The 24,495-nt window shown below is 40.6% G+C and overlaps 1 protein-coding gene across 3 annotated transcripts in view; it reads right to left on the bottom strand.

Moving 5' to 3' along the window:
- Positions 1-24,495, bottom strand: part of ADAM12 (ADAM metallopeptidase domain 12) — a 178,632-nt gene that overhangs the window by 50,102 nt on the left and 104,035 nt on the right. For all 3 annotated transcript variants that reach the window (XM_042818662.1, XM_042818661.1, XM_042818663.1), the window contains 6 exons: positions 21,371-21,447; positions 11,055-11,232; positions 6,404-6,469; positions 5,435-5,506; positions 4,339-4,508; positions 3,025-3,109 (listed from right to left, as the gene is read on the bottom strand). In XM_042818662.1, coding sequence (XP_042674596.1) covers positions 3,025-3,109; positions 4,339-4,508; positions 5,435-5,506; positions 6,404-6,469; positions 11,055-11,232; positions 21,371-21,447 — 648 coding nt within the window. The remainder of the gene's footprint in view (positions 1-3,024; positions 3,110-4,338; positions 4,509-5,434; positions 5,507-6,403; positions 6,470-11,054; positions 11,233-21,370; positions 21,448-24,495) is intronic.

The raw sequence follows: 24,495 nt of genomic DNA, 5'->3' as shown, positions 1-24,495 counted from the left end.
AATGTAATTTGGGACTTGAATAAGCAAACAATTATTACATCCCATGCGGTTCTCATTACTAGCTCAGATCCACTTGGAATGCAATTTTATCAGTTTCTGGAGTGGGTTTTTAAAACAAGGAATGTGATGTCTCAGCAACAGAGGTTATTTGAAGACAGCATAAATGGAGATTATCAAAACAAACAGTAATATGTCCCCCATTTGATACTGAGACCACTTAAGTATTGCAACTACTAAAGAAATGAATAGCAATGTGACTGATTTATTCCACCTCCTACTTTTAAAGCTAACTTGAGTAGTAAAAGTCATTACCAAACAGTTTCACAACCATTGTTAAGACATTAAAAGATGTTGCATAAAACAGGCAGCTGCTTTCAGCTGAACTCTGCTTCATTCCAGTGGGATTCAGTTGAAACCTCAGTAATAAAATACTGTCACCTACAGCTAGAACACTTTCATACCCCAATCCCTGTACTTTTCATGCAAGTTCACTCCATTGTAAAGAATGTAAGTTTTCAAAAATATACATTTAATTTCATTTCAGCCATTCATTGCTTCTGTTCCACAGTTGTTTAGCTTAACTGCCTACTAAGGTCTATAGAGATTAGGTATGGAATTCAAGTGGAATTTAGATCTTATGGTAGACCTGGATAACTGCAAAAAGGGTCAGAATCATGCATGGTTCTGCTCTTCCCAAATTTACATTCAAAAGCTTCTCATTTGGTTTCTCACGCACTTGCTCCATTTTCTCTTCCTTCTGACCTGTTTTCAAAGCTGGGAACTCTCTGAGGCTGGACGTTAGGATTGGGATGGCTATTATGAAATTATCAGGGCTGCTCAGCGTTCAGTGTTGAGATGTTACAACTCCGTAGCCTCCCATGTTACAAGCTATTTCATTTGCACATTTTCCAGACTTAGAGCTTTTTGTCTGCATGTATGTATCAAGACTTTTCTGTGCATACCTCAATCAACCTTTGTTAATCAAGAGGGGTGAGGTTGGAAGCTGCCCACCTGGGTTTTAGCGTGAGAATTTGCTCGGTTTGGATTCGGCTCCTTATTGATGACTTGCTTGAAGAAGAAAAACATCCCTAGCTATGCTGTGCAAGCCTCAGGTTAATTTGCACCTCAAACATTTCAATTCACCAGGGTGGGAGTCTCTGGGAAACAACGCGTTCCACTGAAGCTGCAGCCTGGTTACGATTTCCCCACAGACCCTGGGTTTCTCCTGGACATATGAATCAGTCTCTTCTCTGTCAGAGCCCTGGGAACACTTTAAAGAAATACTGGTCCTCTTTTTCGGTTACTGGAATGAATTTTTTTTTTCCCCTGTTTTGTTTTTCTTTAAACACCAGTTTCCAGAGTGAGGAGGATGGGATTTGCTGTAAAATACTGCAGCGTATTTTAAAGTTTATGCTATAAATTAAAAGAACAAACAGTCATTGTTAAGAGTATGACCAACTGCAGATAAAGCCAAAGCAGTGACTGCTACCCTGAGGGAGGAATGGGGAAAATGGGGCCGGGTGGCTCATTTATGTCTTTGCCAAGAGTTGGAAGTGCATTGGGAGACTTCTGCAACTTTCCCTTCCTCTCTGCCTCCTTTTCCTTTCATACCTAACCTCATGATACACAACAAAAAGCTGTAACAAACACAAACTAGAGACTTGGTTTCTAAAGCCAACAAGAGACTGAAGCCTTTGTATTTTCTACAATTTTGATGTGACTTTCTCCACCTGATTTGATTGTTTTCCCCGATCTTTCCTACTCCTCATCTCTCCTGCTCACCACATAAACCCTCCCAATCTGGATCATCAATATATCATATCTCATGAATGGCTTCTTGCCTGATTGTTTCAGAGACCACAAAGGAACCGTTCATTATGGGCCAGGCTCAGCCTGGATGCTAGTTAAGAAGAAACACATTGGCTTCAAGGAGCTGTATCTCTGGGGGTACTCTGCTGTGTGGATTGTCCTGAGGCAAAAATCTTGGTGTCTTGGACTCCAGGTTGGCCTTGCAGTGCTCTGAAGAACTGGGAGGTTTGAGACCATGCAAACTCAGTGCATAGTGCATTCCTCAGCTCCTCCTCACAGATACAGGAGAGGATGACTAAATCAACTAATGTGAGGGAAGCCTAGACTAAAACACAGAAAAAAAACCAAAAGTTTTCAGGCACTTCCAGCACGAACTCAAAAATAAAGAACATCTTTGAGGTTTTTAGGGCTTCCTGGCTTTCGGCTCTTGAGCTGAGCTGAGGCTACCAGCAGAGCCTATTAGTGGCCTGCAAGCCACTACACATCTTATTTCATTTCAAGTACTTGTACTGAAAAGCATAGTTAATTCAAAACTGCTTTCCCCTCCCTTGCACAAAACACTGCTCTCAAAATTCAAACCATTCTTTTACATTTCCCTTCCCCCATGCCCCCCCGCAAAGAAAGCATCCCAGAGCTACTAGCAGATATTGGCTAAGATGGCTGCTTGTTTGTTGGTCACATCCAGCATCTAACAACACTACCTGTAATACTCTCTAAGAGAGATTTAGGTGGAATAAATGCTGCTATTGTTTATACTCATCTGGCAACATAACAAAAACACTGTGCTACAAAGATGGAAAGTAATACCTTACATAATGAACTCTGTAAATACAGAAAAAAATCAATATAATAAAAGATTCAGGATAGATCTGTTGTTGCCTGTAACACTAGTATACTCAGGTGCATAACAAATAGATCCTCTGGTTCTCTTCCTTCATAGCACCTCTTCCTTTGACATAACGATGACCAGAAGCAGAGGATTCTTGAAAGAAGGTCATGCTATGTTTTAACACCATATTTCAGTTTCATGCTTTCCACGATGCAAACTACGAGTTAAAACACTTATGCTCAAGCTGCTCGTTGATACGGATATTATTGAGACTGAAAATGTGACTAAAAGGAGCTGACGTTCTGGTACTGAACGCAGCACTACAACACTTGAGATCACATTGCAGCAGCTGGGAGAGGTTCCAGCTCTGTGCTTTTGCCACTTACCATGACGACCCCTCCAGACTGCTCTGCAGTACACATGCTCATGATGGGAGCCATGCCAATGGTTGTCCCCTGGAAGTACACCCCGCTGCAGAAGGGAGGAAAAGGAAAAGGAGAATTGCACAATCACCACTCAGTGCCAAGATATCACCCTCATTATTTAAAGTCTTGTGTTTCTGCCAGCCTCAAGTATCCCATTTCAAATGTGTCAGCTCCAGACATTTGCAGGTTTGAAAACAACAAAATGTGCAGATTAGCTTTGCCAACTTGCTAAACTGACAGTGACAGAATCCCTGCTATGAAAAAGATCCATTTGATCACCATCCTTTGGATTTACTTCTGTAATGTGACTCTTTCTTCTTTTCCTTGATTGAAGTTGGGAATAGAAATGCAAACATAAAAGTACTCTCTCTCAATCAAGGAAGGGTTACTTTAATGCCATGGGAAGTTTATATGCTACTTGCTGTAATACACAGCAGAGAATTTAGTTTTTGCAAGCCAAGTATTAATACACATACAGAGTAATCAAATGATTTGTGGCAGTTTGAATAATGTCAGAATATAAACGCAGTGAGTAAAGAGAACTTCTTTTAAGTCTGTTTATAGCAGAGAGGATTGTTCATTGGTTGAAATAATACCTGGATCAAGACAGATTTGAGACAGAGGTGTTTCTCTTACTCATGGTTTTGCCTTTTTTTTTTTTTTTTTTTCCTACTCTTGAGCAGCCAGGTAAAAGGTTACTTAAACATTAAGTCATAAGTGGAAATCAATTACCCTATTCAGAATGTATTTTGAATTTTTACTGAGATCATTCTACTAATGAACAGGAACAGGATTCAGATGACGGAATAACAGAATGGTTTGGGTTGGAAAGGAGCTTTACAGTCATCTGGTACAGCCCTCCTGCCATGGTGAGGGATGCTTCCACCAGATCAGGTTGCCTAAAGCTCCATTCAACCCAACCCTGAGATGTCTATATCATCTCGACAATAATATCCCCTCAGCTCTGCTGCAGTGGGGAGGGCAAGGCTGCCTTCTTCGGTAACAGTTTACACTGAGATCGCCTTAAACTGACTGTAAATTCACACCTGAAATATTGCTTATTAAATATCCAGCCTGCCACATGTGTTGTATCCAGGAAAGCTCTAGAACTAAGAGATATTGCTGAGGAAGCAGATTTGTCTGGAGCGTCTGAAGGGCTCAGCAAAACACTTTGTGATTGCAGAGAGGAAAGACAGCCCTTAAGGAGCACAAGTGACCACCCCAACAGCTGAGAGAACCCAATCCAGCCAATGTTATTCATGGTATAAACTCTACCTTATTAGCTGTGCATTGTCATGGGCTTTACGAGGTAGTAGTTTTAGCTTTCTCCAGTCCAGAAACTCATGGAGGCTGGTGAAAGGATCTTGAGAAATAGAGCACTTATCCATGTCGTTCCACACTTCCACTCCGACCAGGGCTACTCGAATATTTAGTGGCCTATAAAACTAAAGAGAAAACAGAAACAACAATTGTTGCACTGTTGGACACTGCTATCACAGCGTTAAATGTCAGCGTTGCCACAAGGAGGGAGCAGATGCAGCGTTAGGGATGGAGCAGATAAAAATTCTAAGGTAGGAATAAAGTAGAGAAGGACTCGGGGATCGATCAAGTCGAGATTTGGCTGACAATCTGAGAAAAGCATATACTAGATCTTTGTCTTGTTTATATGCATTATAGCCATTTGGATAACTCTGCCATTTTCTGAGCATAAATTAAGCATGAAACATAAATACATCATAACATGCAAAATTAATTTTGAGCAGGTAACATATAAACGCCTGTCCTGCAGTAATAAGTCAGCCAGACAATTATGCAAGAGGTGGAGGTGTTTTCAGCAGCTTGTTTTTAATCACAAATGCTTCTCCTTGAGTTAATGTCCTTGAGAACTTGTTAAGTTCTGGTCTGAACTATACTTCCTCTGTCATTATTTCACTACCAGCACACGGGGAGCTGGGCTGGGGACAACAACTACTGTAGGAAGGAAGGGGTAGGAAACGTGTGACTGCTACCTGGAGGTTTTAGCTTTAAGCTCCTTTTCTTTTCATACAAGGTATAAATGTAAATTTTAGAAGCTTAATTTGTACTAATCACAGAATGGCCTGGGTTGCAAAGGAGCACAATGCTCATCCAGTTCCAACCCCCTGCTGTGTGCAGGTCGTCAACCAGCAGCCCAGGCTGCCCAGAGCCACATCCAGCCTGGCCTTGAATGCCTGCAGGGATGGGGCATCCACAGCCTCCTTGGGCAACCTGTGCCAGTGCCTCAGCACCCGCTGTGAGAATATAAAGATTTTCCAACAAGTGCTGGAGATGAACTTTTCCTTCAGAAAGTGCAATAACTTCTGAAAAAGAGAAATCATTCTCATGTTCTTACCTTATCAACATAGTTTGCAATTTCTATCAGCCTCTGCTTAATTTTTTCCACATCCTTGCCTTGTCTCTGAAACTTGGAACATAAAGGATCAGTGTTCTAGCAGCACAAACAGTAGTGTTTTCCCACAGCAGCCACTTAGCAATATTTGGTCCTTAGTCACCCTCTGTAATCCCCAATTGCACATTCCTGCTGACTTCCACGGGACGACCAGGATGTGGTGCATAATAAGCACAGGCTATGGGATGGGATTTGTTTTTCACATAAGGACTTTAAAATCCTTAAGTCTTATATTGCAATCTGTCTGGGGCTGATGTTCTGTGAAAATGAAAAGACTTTCCTGTACACTGCTTTGGCAGCAGAGCGATTGTTACTCCCTAACTAGCTGTGTTCAAGGAGAGTGAGAGACCATCACATTTGCAAATGAAAATCAAATGCAAGTAGCAAAATAATCCAATCCAAGACTTCATATCTTTGGTTGCCATTCAACTGACTGGAACATTTCTACAGCCTGTCCTGGCTCCTCGCTCCATAGCTCTGTTTCCAAACTGTCAGGAAGGCTTCATGCAATGTGATGGTAAAGCACTACTTCAAAGGGAAATGCAGGATCCCACAGCATCCTCCAAACAGTGACAATCCTGCCAAGGGCTGTCACAGAATGCAGTGAAGATACAATCAGTTCATGGGCTGTGAATTTTCATTTGTCACATCTTGAATTACAGACAGATATCCCAATTACCTGTGGGTGTCACATTCCTTATGAAATATTGCAAGAGAGATGTACAAAGAACTATCAGTGTTACCCTATCTTTAAGGGCCTTCTGTTGCCTAGCTCTGTAGAAGCATGACATGTGAAAGCCCCAATATATATTTTTTTAAAATCTGAAGCACATTCCTTATAATTCCATACTGAAACTGAAAAGAGCTACTCATTTCCAACCTGTGTTTCCCATGTCCTTTTAAGTCTCTTACCTCACGATTATCTGCCACAATAACAAGCTCCACATATTTTGTTGTCTTCAGAGTCTCCCTCTTGTACTGTCAAAAAAGATGAAAACAGTATTCTGTGGGATTTTTTTATTTTTTGTAATAAGTGACCCTTGGAATCAGTTCTTCCCCCAGTTCAACACAGTGCTTGCAAGAGGAGATGCAACACATCCCAGATTTCCGGCCTTCCTTTTATCTACATAACAGAAATAGCCTATGTGGTTCCCACAGAAAAACCCACAAAACCCAAAACCAAACAACTGAGATTCGATCACAAGGAGAAAAATGATGCAAAGGATTGATCAACCTTCTGGGTTTCTGCAGTTACAATGTTGGAGTTATCTTTCCTTACAGGAGAACATCATCTCCAGTGGAAAGAACTTTCCAAGGTGCTCTTAAAGAAATCATTAATTGACTTCAAGTAAATATTTTGCACAAACGTTACTATGGAAAACGAGCAATGAAGGAATACTGAGTCAAGCAAGTGAGAGATCAAGTGGTCAACTGAGCAATTATGTTGAAAAAATAAAAATAACAAAAAAAAAAACAAGACCAAAACTGCAGAAAAAAGAATCTACCTAAATGAATTGTCAGTGTCCAGAGTAGAAAACTGTAATGCTTAAAAAAAAAAAAAAAAAAAAAAAAAAAAAAAAGGATGGCTTACTTTTAATTTTGTATCTGTATATTCACATAAAAGAGCTAGTCATGTTACCAGCAGTTCCAAATGCAGGTTTGAAGTACAATGAGAAGTAGAAGAAGATAAAATATTGTAATATTACTAATCACAGAACTCCTCTGCTACCCTAATTTAAGAGACATTCTGAAGCCCATAAAAGTTCTGTGATTTATGCCAGCTGAGCATCTGTTGCATTATTTCTCCCATGTCTCTGAAATAAGACAGTTAGGAAACAGAGGTTCCAGCAGCATGCCCAATCTTTGTGCCAGAGTTTAAGCAACTTCAGCAGTTGCATGACCTACTAACAACCACGATGCTCTTTAACCTAAAGCAAAACAGAACTTCTCAAAGCAAATGGTCTCTAAGGCAAACTGTGCAATCTCTTTTAAAACTCTGTCAATACTGGATGTCACCATTCCTCCAAATTTTACAAAGTTTTCCTGATGTGCTCAAAATGTTTCTCCTTGCTATCTGCAGATTGATTTGGAATACGTAGAGGAAAATAAAAGATGTAACTCTCACTAATTCCAGCATTCTAATGTCAAAACACTCATGTTTAATAGAGCTACGCAGCCTTCTAACTACAATAACTGGAAAACATTAATTTCCATTTAGACTGTTGCTGAGAAAGCACTGGAAGCTATCATTAATGAACTAAGAATCAGCTGCACTTCGTGTGGTTAGACTTATTGCAGGCCTAGCAAATGAGCACATGTAGATATTCCTGTAACTTCTCTTGGTACTGGGTTCTTTGCCATCTTCTTTTGTTCTACTGGACACAACCATCACCACAATGCAGGCATGATGTGCGCACGGATCTGGTGCTTCCTCTGCCATGCAGGTCATCAGGCAGCAGGACACCCAAGAGCCAGCACATTCCCTTTGCAGCTTCTGTACCAGCAGTAAATGGGGTGTGAAGGATCTCAGTAGAGCTTGATTCACCTCTCCACTACACATCAGACAGAACTACACTACACATCATAGACATGAGCGAGGTGTTATGGAAGGCAAATGACTGTGTGGGTTTTGTTTGTGACAGAGCTGGTCCCTCAGATACTGAAAATCTAATATAAACTCAAAATTTATTATGCAGTCTTGATTAGAGACTTACCCCTAAGATGCCTCTGGTCTTCTAGTGAAAACTGAGATGTCTCCCAGGTGTGAAGATATAAGGGCTCTGCTACCCTAGTCAATAAGCCATTCGTTTTTCACCAAAAGCAAAATTATTTGGACAGGAGAGAGTTAGCCTGAGAGAAGTTGGCTAGCAGGCTGTAATCATATTAGCCTCTGGTGACTGATTTGCAAAACGAATCCATCCCTGCAATTTGCCCAAAGGCTATGTGTATTCCATGGATATAATATTTATTTATAAGATGTACCTAATTACTGCTTCTTTCAATCTGCTTTCTGCAGCCAACTGCATCAACACACAATCCATTGCCTGATTTAATCACTCAGAATTAAAATGAAGAGTCAATAATACAGCCATGACAGAAATACACGAGGGGAGATAAGATACCTTTTTCAGCTGATTACTGTCCTGCTCCCCTGCTTCTTCAATACCTGATTGTACTGCAAAACTGCTGTCCTATAACACCATATATTTTCAGTGCTTCCCTTCCTGGGAACTGGCTTAGCTTGGATTCACAGTGCAGTGTTGCAGCCTCACTCTCTCTCTGTAATCTAATTCCCTGGATCAGCTGATCTGTGATCTACCAGGACCACTGAAATGGTTATTTTGTGTGGCTAAAGAGAAAAGCCATAATATAGCAACTATATTACATGCAGGAATTGCTTTCTGTAGGATCCCATACCAATGGAGCTTATCTGGTTGGCACACTCCCTGCTGCAGTTTGAGGGCCTCCTGCATTATAAAATGACTCCGAATTTACATATACACAACCCTAACGGAGCAAAATGTGTCTGCCCACACCTGCTGTACCATCTGACTTCATCTAGCAAACCTCACATTTGGACCTGGGAAGCTGAATCTATTGTTTTCTCCATCATTTATTCGTACGTATATATAACCCAAAGGCTGGTCTAAATTTGTGCTACATTGATCTAACATTTCAGGTCTGCTCAACAAGCATTTAGTGTATGCAGATGGGTGAAAGGTCAGTGAAATAAACTAAAAACTACCTCAAGCCTGCCAAGAAACCTGAAATTTTCATTATGCCCTAAACCCGGCACTGTGCTTACTTCTGTGACCCAGCATAATGTGGAGCAGCCTTGTGTCTCAATAATTTGCAATTCATCATTATTCAGTGTATCCTGACAGTCTGCTTAGTTGATGACAACACCGAAATGTGAAAATTCAGTCCACATATTACATTTGACAACTTCCAGAATTCATACATTAAAAGCGTATCCAGCATACTCATTACAAGCATTTTACCCAACTCTGTGATGTGGCTGGTGACAGGTTTCATATTTATGCCCAGTGAACCATTGCAACAATATCTTCCAGATATGTAAGGTGAATTATAACACGTAGTTGAAGCCATCAACAGAATGTGAGAACCACGAGGGTAATGGTGAAATTGTTTTGAATGTATCAGACAGTTATGTGTATGCTTTTCATTTCAGTTGCCTGGCATTATAGATTGCCTCTCCAAACTTCACTTGCATGTCCCAAACGTTTTGGGGAAACCTTAAAGATTCAAAAAAGTTCATTTCCACACACATGGAATAATTTGAAAATGCAATTTTTAGGGTGTGAAACACTTTAGCTTAATGGAGGAACCTATTTTTGAAATGTCACTGTAAGGAAGCCCGTTTTGGTAGAGCTGCACTTACAGAAAGGCAGGCTGGAAGGCCATGGCTTTGTTCTGCTATCTTGTGTTTCCCAGAAAGGGCTCATGTCACAGATATATTAATGATATTAATGAGCATTAATATGGACTATTTAAGCAGAAATCATAAAGAAAGCTTACATAAATTACTGTCAACACTTTCAACCTACAGTCTTCACACCTTTTCAGAAAAATGCTTAGCCCATAAAGTTGCATCTGTAACAGCTAACCCTATATATACCTATATATAGGGTTTTATATAATATATATATTTTTTTAACAAAAGGAAATTTGGACAGATAACGCTTGATATTCCTAAAACACAAAATAATTTAATTCCACTACATAACTAAAATCTGGTAATGCCATTTAGGTTGCTTTCCTTCACAGTTAACTTGATACATGGGCTTAGTAGCACCCGTAACTATGAAACACAGAATGTGACATTAAATGAAATATGAGGTCAGAATTGTATCACTGTATGATTTCTGGACACCTAAAACAGTGTTTTCCACAATCCATATCCAGTATGCACATTAATTTGTTACAGTATTTCTTCATGGTTTTCAGCTCATTTTCTACTGTTTCCATTAGCGAGATGCATTTCACATTAAGTGCACTCCTTACATAAAAACAATTACTATAACACATCTGTAAAATAATACTGTGAGAATTTGTTTTGTCTGCACAGGATACTTTCCTGTAAGAATGTATAGGTTCATTTAGGTTTTAAAACACTATTCTCAAAGCATCACAGCTCTCGTGTTCTTTTCCACCTCGGCTGGCCAAGAACTTTTCCAGACATTGCTCAGCGTTCTTATGGGGTCCTAAATTGTTGCTATAATCATACATGAACCAAAATATATTACCATGGTTGTATGAAACTTTTCCTGTGCTACCTCATTACCAAAAAGAATGAGAAAAAGCAAAAAGGGAGCGAGAAAAAGTAACAAAGCTTAAGCAAATCTTGTAAGCATGTGCTCAGCTTTAGGCATGTTCTTAAGCACGTGCCATCAACAGAAGCTGACTGTGTGGTTTAGTAGTCTGCTCAGTAGGGATATAGGAAATGAGTCTGGAAAAGAGAGTTATGGCAGACAGAGTTATGGAGATGCTACCAGGAAGGTACTTAACAAACCAGAAACACAAAAGCACAGCATGCACCTACCCTGCCGGCTGGAGAGCGGTGCGACGTGTCAGCGGCCCTCGTGGCAGAGATGTCCAGCTGGTGGCCACAGGACCCTGGAATTATTTGCAAGTTCTCTGCTCGGTAGATCTTGTGTTCACTTGTAGCACCTTCTAATGGCTCCACAATGTAGCTTTTGTTTGCAAACGCAATAATTCCCCTGTTATGGAAGACAGCAGAGTAAGATGCGCTGCTTTCAAGAACAAACCTATGTTTGTCTTCAACAAGGTTACAACAAGCTTTAATAACAGAGGAATATGAAAAAGCAAAATGCTGATTTACAGTACCATGGTCGGGTGGAGCAGGAAACATCAAAGCTGTACATTTGTCACTACAGCACACTACACCTTACAAAAAGCTATGGCTCAAAGAAAATTTTCCTTTTCTGAAGTGTCGTGCTGTAGAACAAAATTACATTTGTGTTTTATGTGTTTTCCATTCTCCCAGTGATGCATTGCCATTGCTGACTAGAGTAATGATGTGAGTACTTCTGAGGACCTGTTGCAAACAGGAATGAACAAAAGCGTGGCGAAATGTTTTTATTAGGAAAGGTAGAGAGCAAAAGAACTTATTATGATCTGTAGATACCTTTTAAACCAAACGCTGATGCAAGCATCAAAGCTGCCAGATGAAAGAGGCATTTGAGTATGAAAATGGGTTATTAAACACTGCACCGTGGGGCAGTAAAATGAAGCTCAGAAATATTAACTAAAGGATTCCCGTTTAAAATAATGCCTCCAAAATTTAATTTTTTACCACAATACCATCTGTTGTCTGAGGAACCCAAAGGTCTTCTACTGAGAAATGGACTCCTATCACATTACTGTCAGCAGCAATGTGTAAAGAGGACATCAGGATGGCATAATACCATAAGAAGGCATAGGTTAGGTTTACAGTCATCTCTACTTGAGTTGTGTCTGCAAGAGGAAAGCATTTAGTATTCAAAGTCTGACTTAGAATTGTCTAACTTGTATCCTGAGCACATATTGTCAACTCAAGATGGGCTTAGTTCCTGCATCAAACTGAATATTGAGTTTCCTTGGGCAATTATTTGAAAGAAAGACATCCTTTAAAATTCTTTTTTTCCTTTTCTTTTTTTCTTTTTCTTTTTTTTTTTTACTTGTGTTTACTTGTTTTTACATTTTTTTTTGTTAAATATTGATAAACATTTGCTTATGTGGTATAGCAAGTACTCATCATTTAGACACTACATTGAACATGCTGTTTCCATATCTTTAAATTATGAATGCATAAATCCCTTAACACTGGCAAAGTTTCAGCAGGAATATTACAATCTACCCAAAATCCCTCTGAAAATTTTGATTGGCTAAAGTGTTCTTCCCCAATTCCTCCTCTACATTGCTCTACACTTTCTCTATATGCTATTAAACCACTATTATTTTTAGATTAAAGCTGGCTATGTTATATTGGTTTCTCTTTTTCCTCTATAGGTGTCTGCTCTTCTGTCTGTACTACAACAAAGGTGAGGTACTACAAGTATTTTAAGACCAGTCCACGTCTCTATACAGCTCTACAGAAGGTTTAAAAAAGGAAAAACGTGGTGGAAGGAGCCAGAAGCATCGTAAAGGCTGATACAAAAATAAAAAGTGAAATTATTTGGAAAAAGCTCTCCTAGCTATTCTAACCTTACGAAGATACAATGAAGAAAGTCCCAATCAATTACCTGAAACTTTGGTTTCAAGCAGGCAGTCCATTTGTTACCAAACACCCTTACTGTTGGTTCACCCAAGCTAACAAATAACCATTTCATGTGAAGAGTAATATCTAGATGTCCAAGGTAAAACAAGACTGGTAATCCATGATATTAAAAAGACTGTGCAAAAGCATTCACAGTAACACCCCCAACAAAAGGAGAGTAGTGTACTGATTTGACCCAGAGTCAGGCTCTGGTAATCCATCTGCAGCTTCCTCAGTACCCTTGGCAAATCAGGTAAGATGCATGATTTACCATCACACAAGCACGCTGTGCGTGATGGATGAGAACTGGAAAAGCAGGACTGATTTATTACAGCAACCCTTGTAGCAATAGCTAGGATACACGATAGGATGAACAACATACGGGGACCTCCAAGCAGGTTGCACTGTGATTCAGTATCCTTACAATCTGCAGTTCTAAGAAATTATTTTAAGATCTGCCATATTCCTTGAAGAATTTAGGAAACTAGGACAGCATATTCTCTTTACTCCCATAATCAACAACTTCGTAATCAGCATAATCAAGTAAGGGTTGTTGTTTTTCCCTTGTGCAATAAATTATTCCATTCTGGAGGCTTCTGGAACCAGCAGTGGAGGCAGAAGTCCATTAGTCACTGTTTGAAATGGGACAGCCTGACCTGTGATGGTCTCCCTGGTCTCCCTTTATTAACAACTCCCAAACAGCGTGAAACCATGAAAGTTTTATTTTTAATGTTAAACTTCATTCCTTTAGAACCTTAACTTAAAAAAAAAAAAAAAAAATCTATATCTATAGATATGTAATTTAATTTTCTTTAATTATTTACACTGAAGATGGAGAGAGTTAATAGCATCCTTTTTCTGGATAAAGCTTACTCACCCCTTTATTTTCTCCCCCTCAGTGATCGCTGGGTTTCCAACACATCCTTTGTAAACCCTGTACTGTCTAAATTGACTGATAACCCCCTGTTTTCTCTCACTGAAGGGCATACAGACAGGTGAACAGATACCCAAGTGATTAATTTTGTTTTCAATTGAGCAAATAAGTGCTAGGACAGCCTATTCAACTACTCACCAAAACTCCCATTCCTTTAAGAACAGTGCCACCCTTTGCATATGAAGCAATCCCACGGTAAAAAAAAAAAAAAAAAGAAATCTGCAGTTTTGGCTTAAAGGAAGGAATAGCTTCAATTTAATGCATATTTTTCTTTTGAGTACTGCCTGCAGGACACCTGCACCCAGCTTGTGACCATCTGTAATACGATAACAAATATCAAATATGAATTCCCTTGGCCAGCTCTTTTTTTTTTTTTTGCTAATTTTTTTTTCCTATAATCACGTTTTCCCCCTTGATTATTGCCAAGCACAGCACTTACAACTGTAACTAGTCAAAAAAAGTTGGTTTCTTTCTCTTTTAGTGTGGCAAGACCTGATAAACGATACCTAAAACCAGTCTTTCACTACTGTGAATGTGATGTCAATTGAATTAATCTGTAATTACTTTTTCCCTTATATTTTTCTGTTTGAAAGAAGCCTCTGTTTCGGTGGTTCTACTATGCTCCTCAGTCAGCCTATGCTCCCTAATGACCAAGGTGAGACAACTTCTTCTCGGGAGACATTAACGTTAAATAACACAATGCTTTTCAAAAAATGAAAATGCAGTATATTGAACTAGAAAATCCCAGTCAAAAACAACATGAGAAACCCCCAAAGGCATTCCAGCAACTCCATGTGTGCTTGAGAAGCAGCTATGAGCAGACAAAAGACCAACTCCTACAGAAATCTGTGAGATTTCTACTGCTACCTCAACAAAAGATTACCAGAATTTCCAGACTTACAAATATTGGGGAAAAATGCAATATAAAATATAATTTTTTTGGCTTCTAGTTATCTAACTCATGGTACATGCGTTTGCTTCAATCTCGCACGACAGTGAGACTGAAAACTCAGAAAGACCTACAAAAACAGTTGAGCAGGAAAGCTGAGTCAATTCAGCTCCCATCTAAAACAATCAGGCTTTCCACCATCAGTAGCAGAGAGGGGGAAAAATAAAATCTACATCATGCAGCATGTCCAGACATCAGTTCATGGGCTTCAAGCCAACTGGAAGCAGCTTCAGTGCAATCTTGAGCCCAAGCTGATATTTCACTCTGCCTCTGAGCAGGGTTTGAGCCCTGCTCATGTCTGGGGCTCAGCAACAAACCAGCCACATCCTCACCGCTGCAAATCAGCTCAAATTGTGAACTCAATTGGTATCTGCCTCATACATGCCATTATACGACAAATGGACAGATGGGGATGGGTTAGGATGAGAGCTCTCACTCTGTCTCAAGGCAAAAGAAATTGAAACATTAGTAACTAATTCAATAACTAATTTGTTATTAAGTGCTGCTTACCTTGCAAAGAATATCTCATTTAGGGAAATGTAATTTGATGGAATAAATCCTCTACTTAAATCAGCAATAAAAGCAAATAGGATATTTTTTTTCCCCTCTTAAAAAAGCATGAAAAAAGAACCCCAACAAAACAAAACCTAACGCAAGGCCAGTCGTATTTCATAAATCAACAGGCTTTAGGAAATCTCAAAATATAAATGGGATTTTTCTTTTCCAACTTGTCAGCAGAAGCAAAGTCCCAGCCAACATAAACCATCAATGCATACTTGTCTGAGAAATTGTGATGCTGAAGTAAAACTTGGCTAGGACAGCACTACATGAAACCGTGATAGATTATTCTGCTGCAGTGTTAGGAGAACGTTAAGTAAATCAATAAATCTGATATCCATGAATGCAATTAAACATTTGGTTTTAATGAAGCTCAGAGTTATACTCACTGCTAAACAATAATAATAAAAAGCCCTATTACCACTGGAATGTAGATGCTTTCAGCCTGTAAGAAATTAATTAGACTGGAGGGCTGTCGTGCTCCACACCACATACTGACATTGAGTCTGCCTCTGTCCACAGTGAAAGACTATGCAGGACTCGTGTGCCATTCAAAAACCTACAGGTCCTTTACTTCATAATTAATACTGCAGCTTCAAAAGTAAATGGTCAGATCCCACTGCTGTCCCACAGAGTTCAATGAGATTTAGCCACACAGATAACAGAAGCTGAGCCTTCTGGTCCCTGAATATTGTGCCGATGCCTGAGATGAGGTGTGGCAATGAAGAACTGCTGCATTCCTCAACGTGTGTGATACCAGAAAGTGATCTGTGAAGGGATAGGGCATTTTTGTTTGTTTTTCCTGTAAATCCTGCATTCCCAGGACTTCATCTAATGAGTTCCCAGGCACATAAGCAGGCAAACAAAGAAAAGGGGAAAAAAAAAAAAAAAAGCAGTAGTGAATAAAAGCTTTCACTTTTACTCTGCTGTAATTAGTTGCAGACAAACACAATTGGGATAACTGAATGAAGTGGACTGCTTTTCTAATAGGTTAAGTAGTCTTTAGATATAATCCAAAAGGCTTGGCCATTTTTCTAGCTTTAAAAGACTGGGAAATACAGAGCATGGGAGCTGGACTCCAGAGACAGAAGACAGATACTTTCTTATCCACCAGTGCTCTGCAGGCAGCCTTGGCCAGGCAATTCACCTCTTTCTGTGCAGCAACCCAGCTGCAAACAGGGTAAATTTTTGTAACTGCACACAGTAATGATGTGCCCTGAGGAAGGGCATCACATGAGACTCCAGTAATACTGTTATACCGCACATCAGAATTCCATTAAAATAGCAGGCCTGACCCACATCAACAAAGGCCAGCATCTCAAAGGGAGGTCATAGCAGCAGAATTACTGCTTTACATACTGCAGCAGTAGCAGAGGTTCCCCTGCTCAGACACGTTGTTAGTCAAATACATGTTTTATTCCAGCCAGTGCCTTTCATTAACCTGAAAACACGTTCTAGAGCACAGTGTCAAAAATGTAGTCGTACCCAGAGAATACTGTAGCATGCACTTAATGCTTCCTCCTCACAAGACAGACATGCCAGAGTGAATGTGTATTGGTCTGCAACTTCTGATGCCTAGAATTTAAGCAAGGAGATACTTGAATCAAGAGTGAAAATGCAATTCCATGTCCAACATTTGGGTGGTAAGAAACAGTAACTGCGTTGTCAGAAGTGTCACTTGTGTGCTTAGTGGGGAACGTGACAGGCTGACGAGTGAAAGCAGAGAAAGGTGAAGGAGTAAAGAGAAGTTGGCATTAGTGCCTATTTAATGAACACATTGAACAGTATCGTGTAGTAAATAGCATAGCAAAAAAAAGAAAGCTTGATTGAAAGTTGCACATCATATTAAGGTTTGTAAAACATTTCTTCAAGTCACAAAATGTATTACATTTCATTTTTAATAAATGCTTTTAGATGTGACAGGAGGGAGAAGGATTAGACTCAGCCTATTGGTAGGGATCATCTCTTATGGTTGTGCCAGTGATGCCTAGGGACATTAAAGTGTACCCAGGGACAACAGGCACACAACTGTCTCCTTCAGCTAACTGTGTCTGGGATGCAGTGAGTTTGGCCAGCTCATCTGACAAGCAGATGGCTGTAGTACTGTCAGCCTCGTGCCACATAACCGTGTAACCCCATAAGGAATTACTGCCTACTGCAACCCTGCTCCCACCGCTATCACTGGGCACAGTATCTTCCAGTTAGGGACAATGACTGAATACTTCATACACACAAATGAGCTTATTACCTGGCAATTAGGGAGATCCTCAGGATTTTCGAGAGCATCTTGGTGTTTTAGAACAAAAAGGCTTCCCATGAGATTTGCATCCCTAAAGTACTAAGGCATTTGTGAAAGCCTCCCATCATGGAGGTCACAGCAGATGCTCCTGGTCCTGCATGTCTCCCTGCTAGCTTCTGCACTTCAGCACAGACCATAGAGGCTGTGCTCATCTTCAGGCTGCATTTTTGTGTATATACCAGCTTCTGCACTTGCAGAGAAAGTAACAGGGGAAAAAAATAAGAAGAAATCACTCGACTGTATGCAGTTTTATCAGAGAAGAGTTGTGTGGTGGCTGCAAGCCAAAATTATTTGCTAAAACCTTGAAGAGCCTCTGAGCTAGATAAACAGAAGGGTATTTCCACAGGAGAGGAAGAAAACGACTGTGTTTGGTCAGATGTTCTCCTGCCCAGAAGCTCTGACAATCTAATTGGCTTTCTCATCTAGACAGAAGCACTGGAAATCCTGATTGCCCATTGTTCCCATTCAGCACACACATCTCCTTTCCAGCACTAAGCTCTTCCTCCTCTGGAGGACCCAGCAGGACACAGATTGGAGCACAGCCATCCTCTCCTCTAACCTGCATTTCAGGCTGCTGTTGGTGTCAATTCAACTATTTATGCCATGGTAATCTTACGTAAAATGAGCCACTCAAATGTTATGTCTGAGAGGATGCAACATAGCTGCAGTATAGAAGTGTCTGAATATAAGAACTGTCTCTGCCTCTCAGTTATCTTTATATTACTCTCCTCTACCTCCCTGAAAAATACAAACTAGTCAAACGTGTCTCAGCCTGCAGATTTCACACTTCATTCTTTCTGCATCTGACGACTGGCAGATTAATCACAGCATATTTGTAAGCTAACAATCCTTCTCAGATGTGCAACTATACCCCATTAGCACTTAGTGGTCATATTTGATCAAGAGCAAGGTTCCTCCAGACCAGCACTCTGACCCAGGCTCTGGCCAACAGCAGATGCTTAGGGGTAAGATAGAAGAACATAAGAAGAACTTGACTGTTGTCCCAGCTCGACAGTGTAACTGTATGGGACGTCTCAGGGTTTGACAGGCCGAGAGGCTCCCTCTGCTCCACTCCCTGCGTTGCCTCATCATGCTTTGAATTTACTGACACTTTTGCCACTTGTGATCATGAGTTTCAAAGCTTCATGATGTGGTGAATTAAAACAACAACAACAAAAAAAGTGCTTTCCTTTACTCCAAAATTTCGTTTGATGACTTCTAATTTTAAGGTTTCAGAGAATATTCAGTAATCGTCCCCACTCCAGCATGACATTCAGTCTAACTTCTTTTCCCCTTTTCCCCCATCACCTCCTTTCAAAACTGACAAATCCTGTTCTATTTTTTTGAATAAAAGCTGCTCCATACCTTTGATCATCATTTTTGCTCCTCTCTATATATCTCCTGGATATAATGCTTCCTTTTCTGAAATGGGGGTAAAGGAGGTAGGAACAAGAACTGCATGAAAATTCAAGCAGTAGGTGCACTACAGATTTATAAAAGGGGTAACGAAGGGTTTTGTTCTATCCCCTATTTCTGCCTTGGTAACGGTGATCCTGTTTTGCTTCCCTACCACAAAACACTCTGGTTTCATGCTATAATCTATCTGAAATCTGTCCTTTATGATTAGCTTCACGTCTTTTAATGAACTTGGAGGGAAAAGACACTGCTCCCATCCCTCCATGCCCGGAACACTGCCCAAGGTGTCTGTCCAGTGGGTGTGGAGGGATTTGGGTGCTTGGAGATGTTGGCGAGCCAACAGCTCACGCTTCCTTTCACTAGATGTGTTTCAGGCACTCTGACCACAGCCGTGTGAGGTAGGTAAGAATCATTAAATGAATTTCACAGATGGAGAGAACGAGACAGAGAGATACGTCCAATTCAGCCAGGAGCTGTCACAAAGCCAGAAACAGCCTCTCTTAGGAGAGCAGCATTTCCTGCCAACGCTGCTGCCGGTGGAAGGGCTGCCCCAGGGACGGCCCTCATGTGGCCTGAGCGACGGAGCAGTTCTCAACTCTTCTATTTCCCCTGATGTTATTTCAGACTGGATCACATGCAGTAAAACTATCCACCCACGTTCTCGAGGGACACAGCGCTACTGTAATGGTGTGGTGAGGGAGGTGTATTATAACCTGCAGGCCTGGTTCTGAAAGATGCTCGGTGCTTCTGGAGCCTCAGCACGACCATTTGGGCTCTTTTTCCCAACCAGTTTTAATGAGGGCCCGGATGTTTTAAGAAGCTGGCAGTGCATTATGAAGCCGTACAACGAGACGTCCCTGGCTCAAATCAAGCATAGATGATGACTAGAAGTTATTACTGTTGGCTACGGGCTGCCAAATGAGTTCTGTGGAATAACTCCACAGGCACCCTTATCACATGCTGTCATCACTCATGGATGCTGTCTTGAACAACCTCAGCAGTGAATGCAGCAGTTACATGGGCATAGATGGCAAGATACGGCCACAGTTCTGCTAGAGCAAAATTTTTGCCTGAAAAAGAAGCTGCTGCCCATTTCCCATGGGGAATCAAGCCTAATAAAGACTTGCACTTTGAGGGTTAATCTGCAGTAGTGCCAGATGAGAGAAAAATGTCACTGCTAGCATCTTGCCATTTCTGACTACCTAAAACTGGGAAAGGACTCAGCATGCTCAACATTTTTAAGAGGAGGATGAGCAAATTAGAGAAGAAATAAAATGCATTTAGTATGGGGAAATCCTTTGTCCTGAACAGGATTTTTTTCCTAGACAGCTCTAGAAAAAGAGAACAGCACAGACCCTTTCCTGCAGAAAGCACATGTTCCCTGTGGACCTTGCAGCAACCCAATCCATTTAGTGATGCAGTGCGTCACGCGCTGAGAACATGCACTGTATTTTTGCAGACCATGAGAACAACTGCTGAACATCAGCTAGCATGGTTCACGCAAAGGGTTCGTTAAAGCAAACCTGTGGAAGATGCCAGATACATATTGAAGCACCATGAAAAATCCCTCTCTATGTGGAAATGAGCCACGGGAACACAACACACTGTAGAGAACAACAGGGAGAGCTGTCCTGGTGGCAAACTGCTCTGATCCTCTCCATTCCAGAGCTCCAGTATAATAGCTGTGCTAATACTACTACTGCACAAAATGCAAAGGGAAAAAGAAAGACTCCAGCTACTCCTGCTGTTTGTAGATAAATTAAACAAACCCAGAAAAAGGTTGAGACAGCTGGAAACCTGACAGGAAAACTAGGTTTTCCAGGGAGAACACTAGAGCCAATTTACAGTTAATTACAGTGATTTGGAACAGCTCTGTGAGTAAATACCAGCCTCTGATTGTCCAAGTAAGGAAGATAATTGTTTCCTGAACTGTGTCCATTGCGTATTTAAAATGTTGTCAGCTTGTTCCTTTCTCCAAATCAGAAGAGATTTTCTTTTCAGCAAGACCAATCTGCTACTTTTTTGTTAACAAGTAGCTACAATCTGAACAGTGAGCATCATACCTGCCATCATCACGGTTTATTGAGTTCCACAGCCACTTCTACAGAGCAAACTCTCCTAGCAACTGAACTGGTGCCCAATGCACCAGTTGCAAAGCAGTCCTGCACTGCTGGTGAAATAGCTCTCACCAGAAGGACTGGAGGGCCCTGAGGCACTGCCAGTCACAGAACACTCCAAGTACTTCACTGCTGCAAGACCCTCCATGCATTGCATGGACATCCCCAGCATTGCGCTTTCTATTCCATTTTTCTTCGGAGCAACAAGGTAAATGAGTTTACAGAAATCGTGGAACCATTTGAAAAGCAGGTATTGGTAAATCAGAACTTAGTGAGTATGAAGATGACTTATTAAAGAGCTGAAATGTTACTGAAACATTGGCTCACCTGAGTCCAGAGCAGGTACTCAGACTGACTGACGAACTGGGGTAGCCTCGTACATTTCCATGGTAATAGCAGTGACCCTGATTGCAAGAAAAGAGAAAATATTTTAGCATTCTTAAAAATCTTGTTTTCACAGGGTTTCCCACCTCCTTTGTATGAAAGCTATTTTCAGTTGCAGACTACAGCATTCAGAAGCCCACTGACAGCACCTTCTCCACTAAATATTCACAGCGTTGACTTAACACTCCAGGGTGATCCTCAGTTGAAACCCTGACTGTACTTAGATGATAGAGGACTGGGGTTATTTTTGTTTTTAAAGAAGACCAGCAGAGTTTAAATTTGCATGTCTGTGATAATCTTCTTTTCTTCTGATATTTAATATAAAGCTATAGTACAGAATACCTTACAAAGTTACTGACATACTTTCCCACTTGCTTTAAACCCACGTTTGTCTTCAAGATCTTCTATGTCCATGTATGACCACAGGAGATACTTCTGTTCAAAGGCAGGTATAAAAAAGACAATCCCAAAGACAGTTCGGGAACAAAAAACTAAAAAAGTAAGCGTAGGGGAAGGGAAACCGTTTGGAAAGGAAACCTTTTATTGAATTACCCAACCGACTGGCTGCACATTATTAAGAGCAACCACGACTAAGAGGTCTTCTATTTTGAGAGGCAAAAATCCAATTTCATTTTGCAGTTAGGTTATTGTATTTCCTTAATAATTCGCTGCTTGCAAAAAGCACCCACAGCAGAGATACTTTCTCAGCACAGACGTATCTGTCTGGAATCAAGGTTAATTTTATTGTTGACTAAAGGTTATATTACACTGCTAATTATGTGACTGACTGGAAAGCAACAATTGTGTCACGTCCAGCGTTTCTCTTCTCATGGCTCCCTTGAATGCTACTTGGAAACCGAAAATACCGTTGTAAAAGGTTTCTTCCTTATTAGTGCAAAGGAAAGTTATCACTCATGCTCCAACCTGACAGTCATCTCACTGTGCCTTTTATTGCTTCGTTCATCCACATCTATCTGGCTGCATCAATTAACCTTTTCAGCATTGGGGCATGGCTTTTACTTACAAAGCTTCACATAGATTTCTAAAGAATGTCTTGATTTGGTTATAGAAAGCATTATCATAGAAAACACTGGGCAAGAGGGAATGATTCAGACAAAATTTTTCTGCAAATAAGGATATACCTTGAAAAATATTTGTTTAGAGCATTTGTGTTTCCAACACAAGCAACAGAACAGCACAACGTCATGAGGCTTGTATTTAAAAAGCCAGGATAGCTTTTATTGGTGATCAAAATGACAGTAGCAGGGTAATGGTATTTTACTCTCCAGTATTTTTTTATCATTGGTACTCATAAAAAGCTGGTAGCTTGTTAGCAAAGATAAAGCCACAATAAAAGGCAGGAAGTCATAGACTGAATTTTTGGGGCATGATTGCTTTAGTAACAATTGCTGTGGACACCAAGGCTTTCAGCATAAGTAAGCTATATCACTATTTCAATATTAGAATCATCTAGCTGATAAGAGTGAGGAAATAGGAGCCCTCTGAACAAATACTGACTCGTGCAGTATCCCTGACGTGTGAAAACAAACACAAAGTCACTTTACTTGTGTCACTTAAACCAAGTCTAAGGCAGAGCTCTTAGGAAACCAGCCACTGCTGTCAAGCAAAGCATTCAGCAAAATCTGAAGGCTGAGCTGATATCTCGACCCATGCAGACTACAGCTGCAGTGCAGCTAGTTGTCTTTATCAAAGAGTGAATTATGACAAAATTCCTGATTTTTCCCCTCTCTGCACACAACCTGCTATTTTATTAAATTTGAGCTTCTTGCTGTGGCCCATTTCACGGCTTCTCCAAGACCCACATGCTACACTCAAAGTTCCTTCCAGTTCCATACTGAAAACGTAAACTTAACAGAGCATGTCCTGCAATTGGACTGGTAGAAAATTGATTTCTAGTTCAGTAACTCCACCAAACTGCAAGAGGTTGTTTTTTTTCCTCCACTCCTGCCAAAAACCCTTTATTCCTGTACCCTAGTATATGAAACGGATGACTCTCTAAAAACAAATAGTAACCACAGCTGATTTGTCACACTTGAATCAGTATTCTATCCTTGCTTGACGTCATTTCATAGCAACTAGTTTTTGACAACTGCCATTTTTTTCCCCAAGTGCTATGCAGCAGAACAAGCTGGGCTCCAGCACATGTGCCAGGGAAATCCCCAGGCTGCCTTGGTTTAACCTTCCAGCACAATCTGACTAAGCAACTTTCATTAGGAAATTGTATTTGGTTTCAACTACAGACTATCATAGAATCATAGAACGGCCTTGATTGAAAAGGACCACAATGCTCATCCAATTCCAAGCCCCTGCTGTGTGCAGAGTCACCAACCAGCAGCCCAGGCTGCCCAGAACCACATCCAGCCTGGCCTTGAATGCCTGCAGGGATGGGGCATCCACAGCCTCCTTGGGCAGCCTATTCTGATATATATATGTATGTATACGTATATACTGTATCTGCCCACAACAATAAAATCTGAGGCTTATCTTTTTAAAATCATATTGCAGTACTGAGTGGAAAATTAATTCTCTATTCCTCTTGAAATAAAACAAAACAAAACATCCTTTAGGCAGCAAAAAGAAACACTAGTGTTATTCATTACTTACTGCCCTTTCCAAAACAGAAGGTTTTTAGGCCGCTTTTTTTGTTGTCGTTGTTGTTTGTTTGTTTGGAAGAGAAAGCCTAGCTATCATTAGCTACACTCATGCTCATGTTAATGTTTGCTACTCTGATCATGTGCTGTGTGCTTTTTACTTCCTTAGAAAATCTGTGCAGCTTTTCTATTCCTAAAACAAATGACTTTACTGCTGAGCAGATCTGGAAGCAGATACAAGCATCCAGCAAACAGGAAAGCTTTCACAGTGATTGCTTTACTTGGGAGGTCTGGGCGGTAACGAAGATGCTTCTTCAGAAGTAAAATGTAATGCACAGAAATAATGCCTTTCACTGACACCAGCAAAGCCCATTATGGATGGGAACAGAAAGCACAATGCTTCTTCCAGCAATGTCAATAAATAACATCACATAACAAATACTTTACAGGAGCTGG

Source organism: Centrocercus urophasianus, unplaced genomic scaffold, assembly GCF_019232065.1.
Source record: "Centrocercus urophasianus isolate 14NV4802_14NV808 unplaced genomic scaffold, USGS_Curo_1.0 seq_17, whole genome shotgun sequence".
NCBI lineage: Eukaryota > Metazoa > Chordata > Aves > Galliformes > Phasianidae > Centrocercus > Centrocercus urophasianus.
This window is presented reverse-complemented; position numbering and strand designations above follow the sequence as displayed.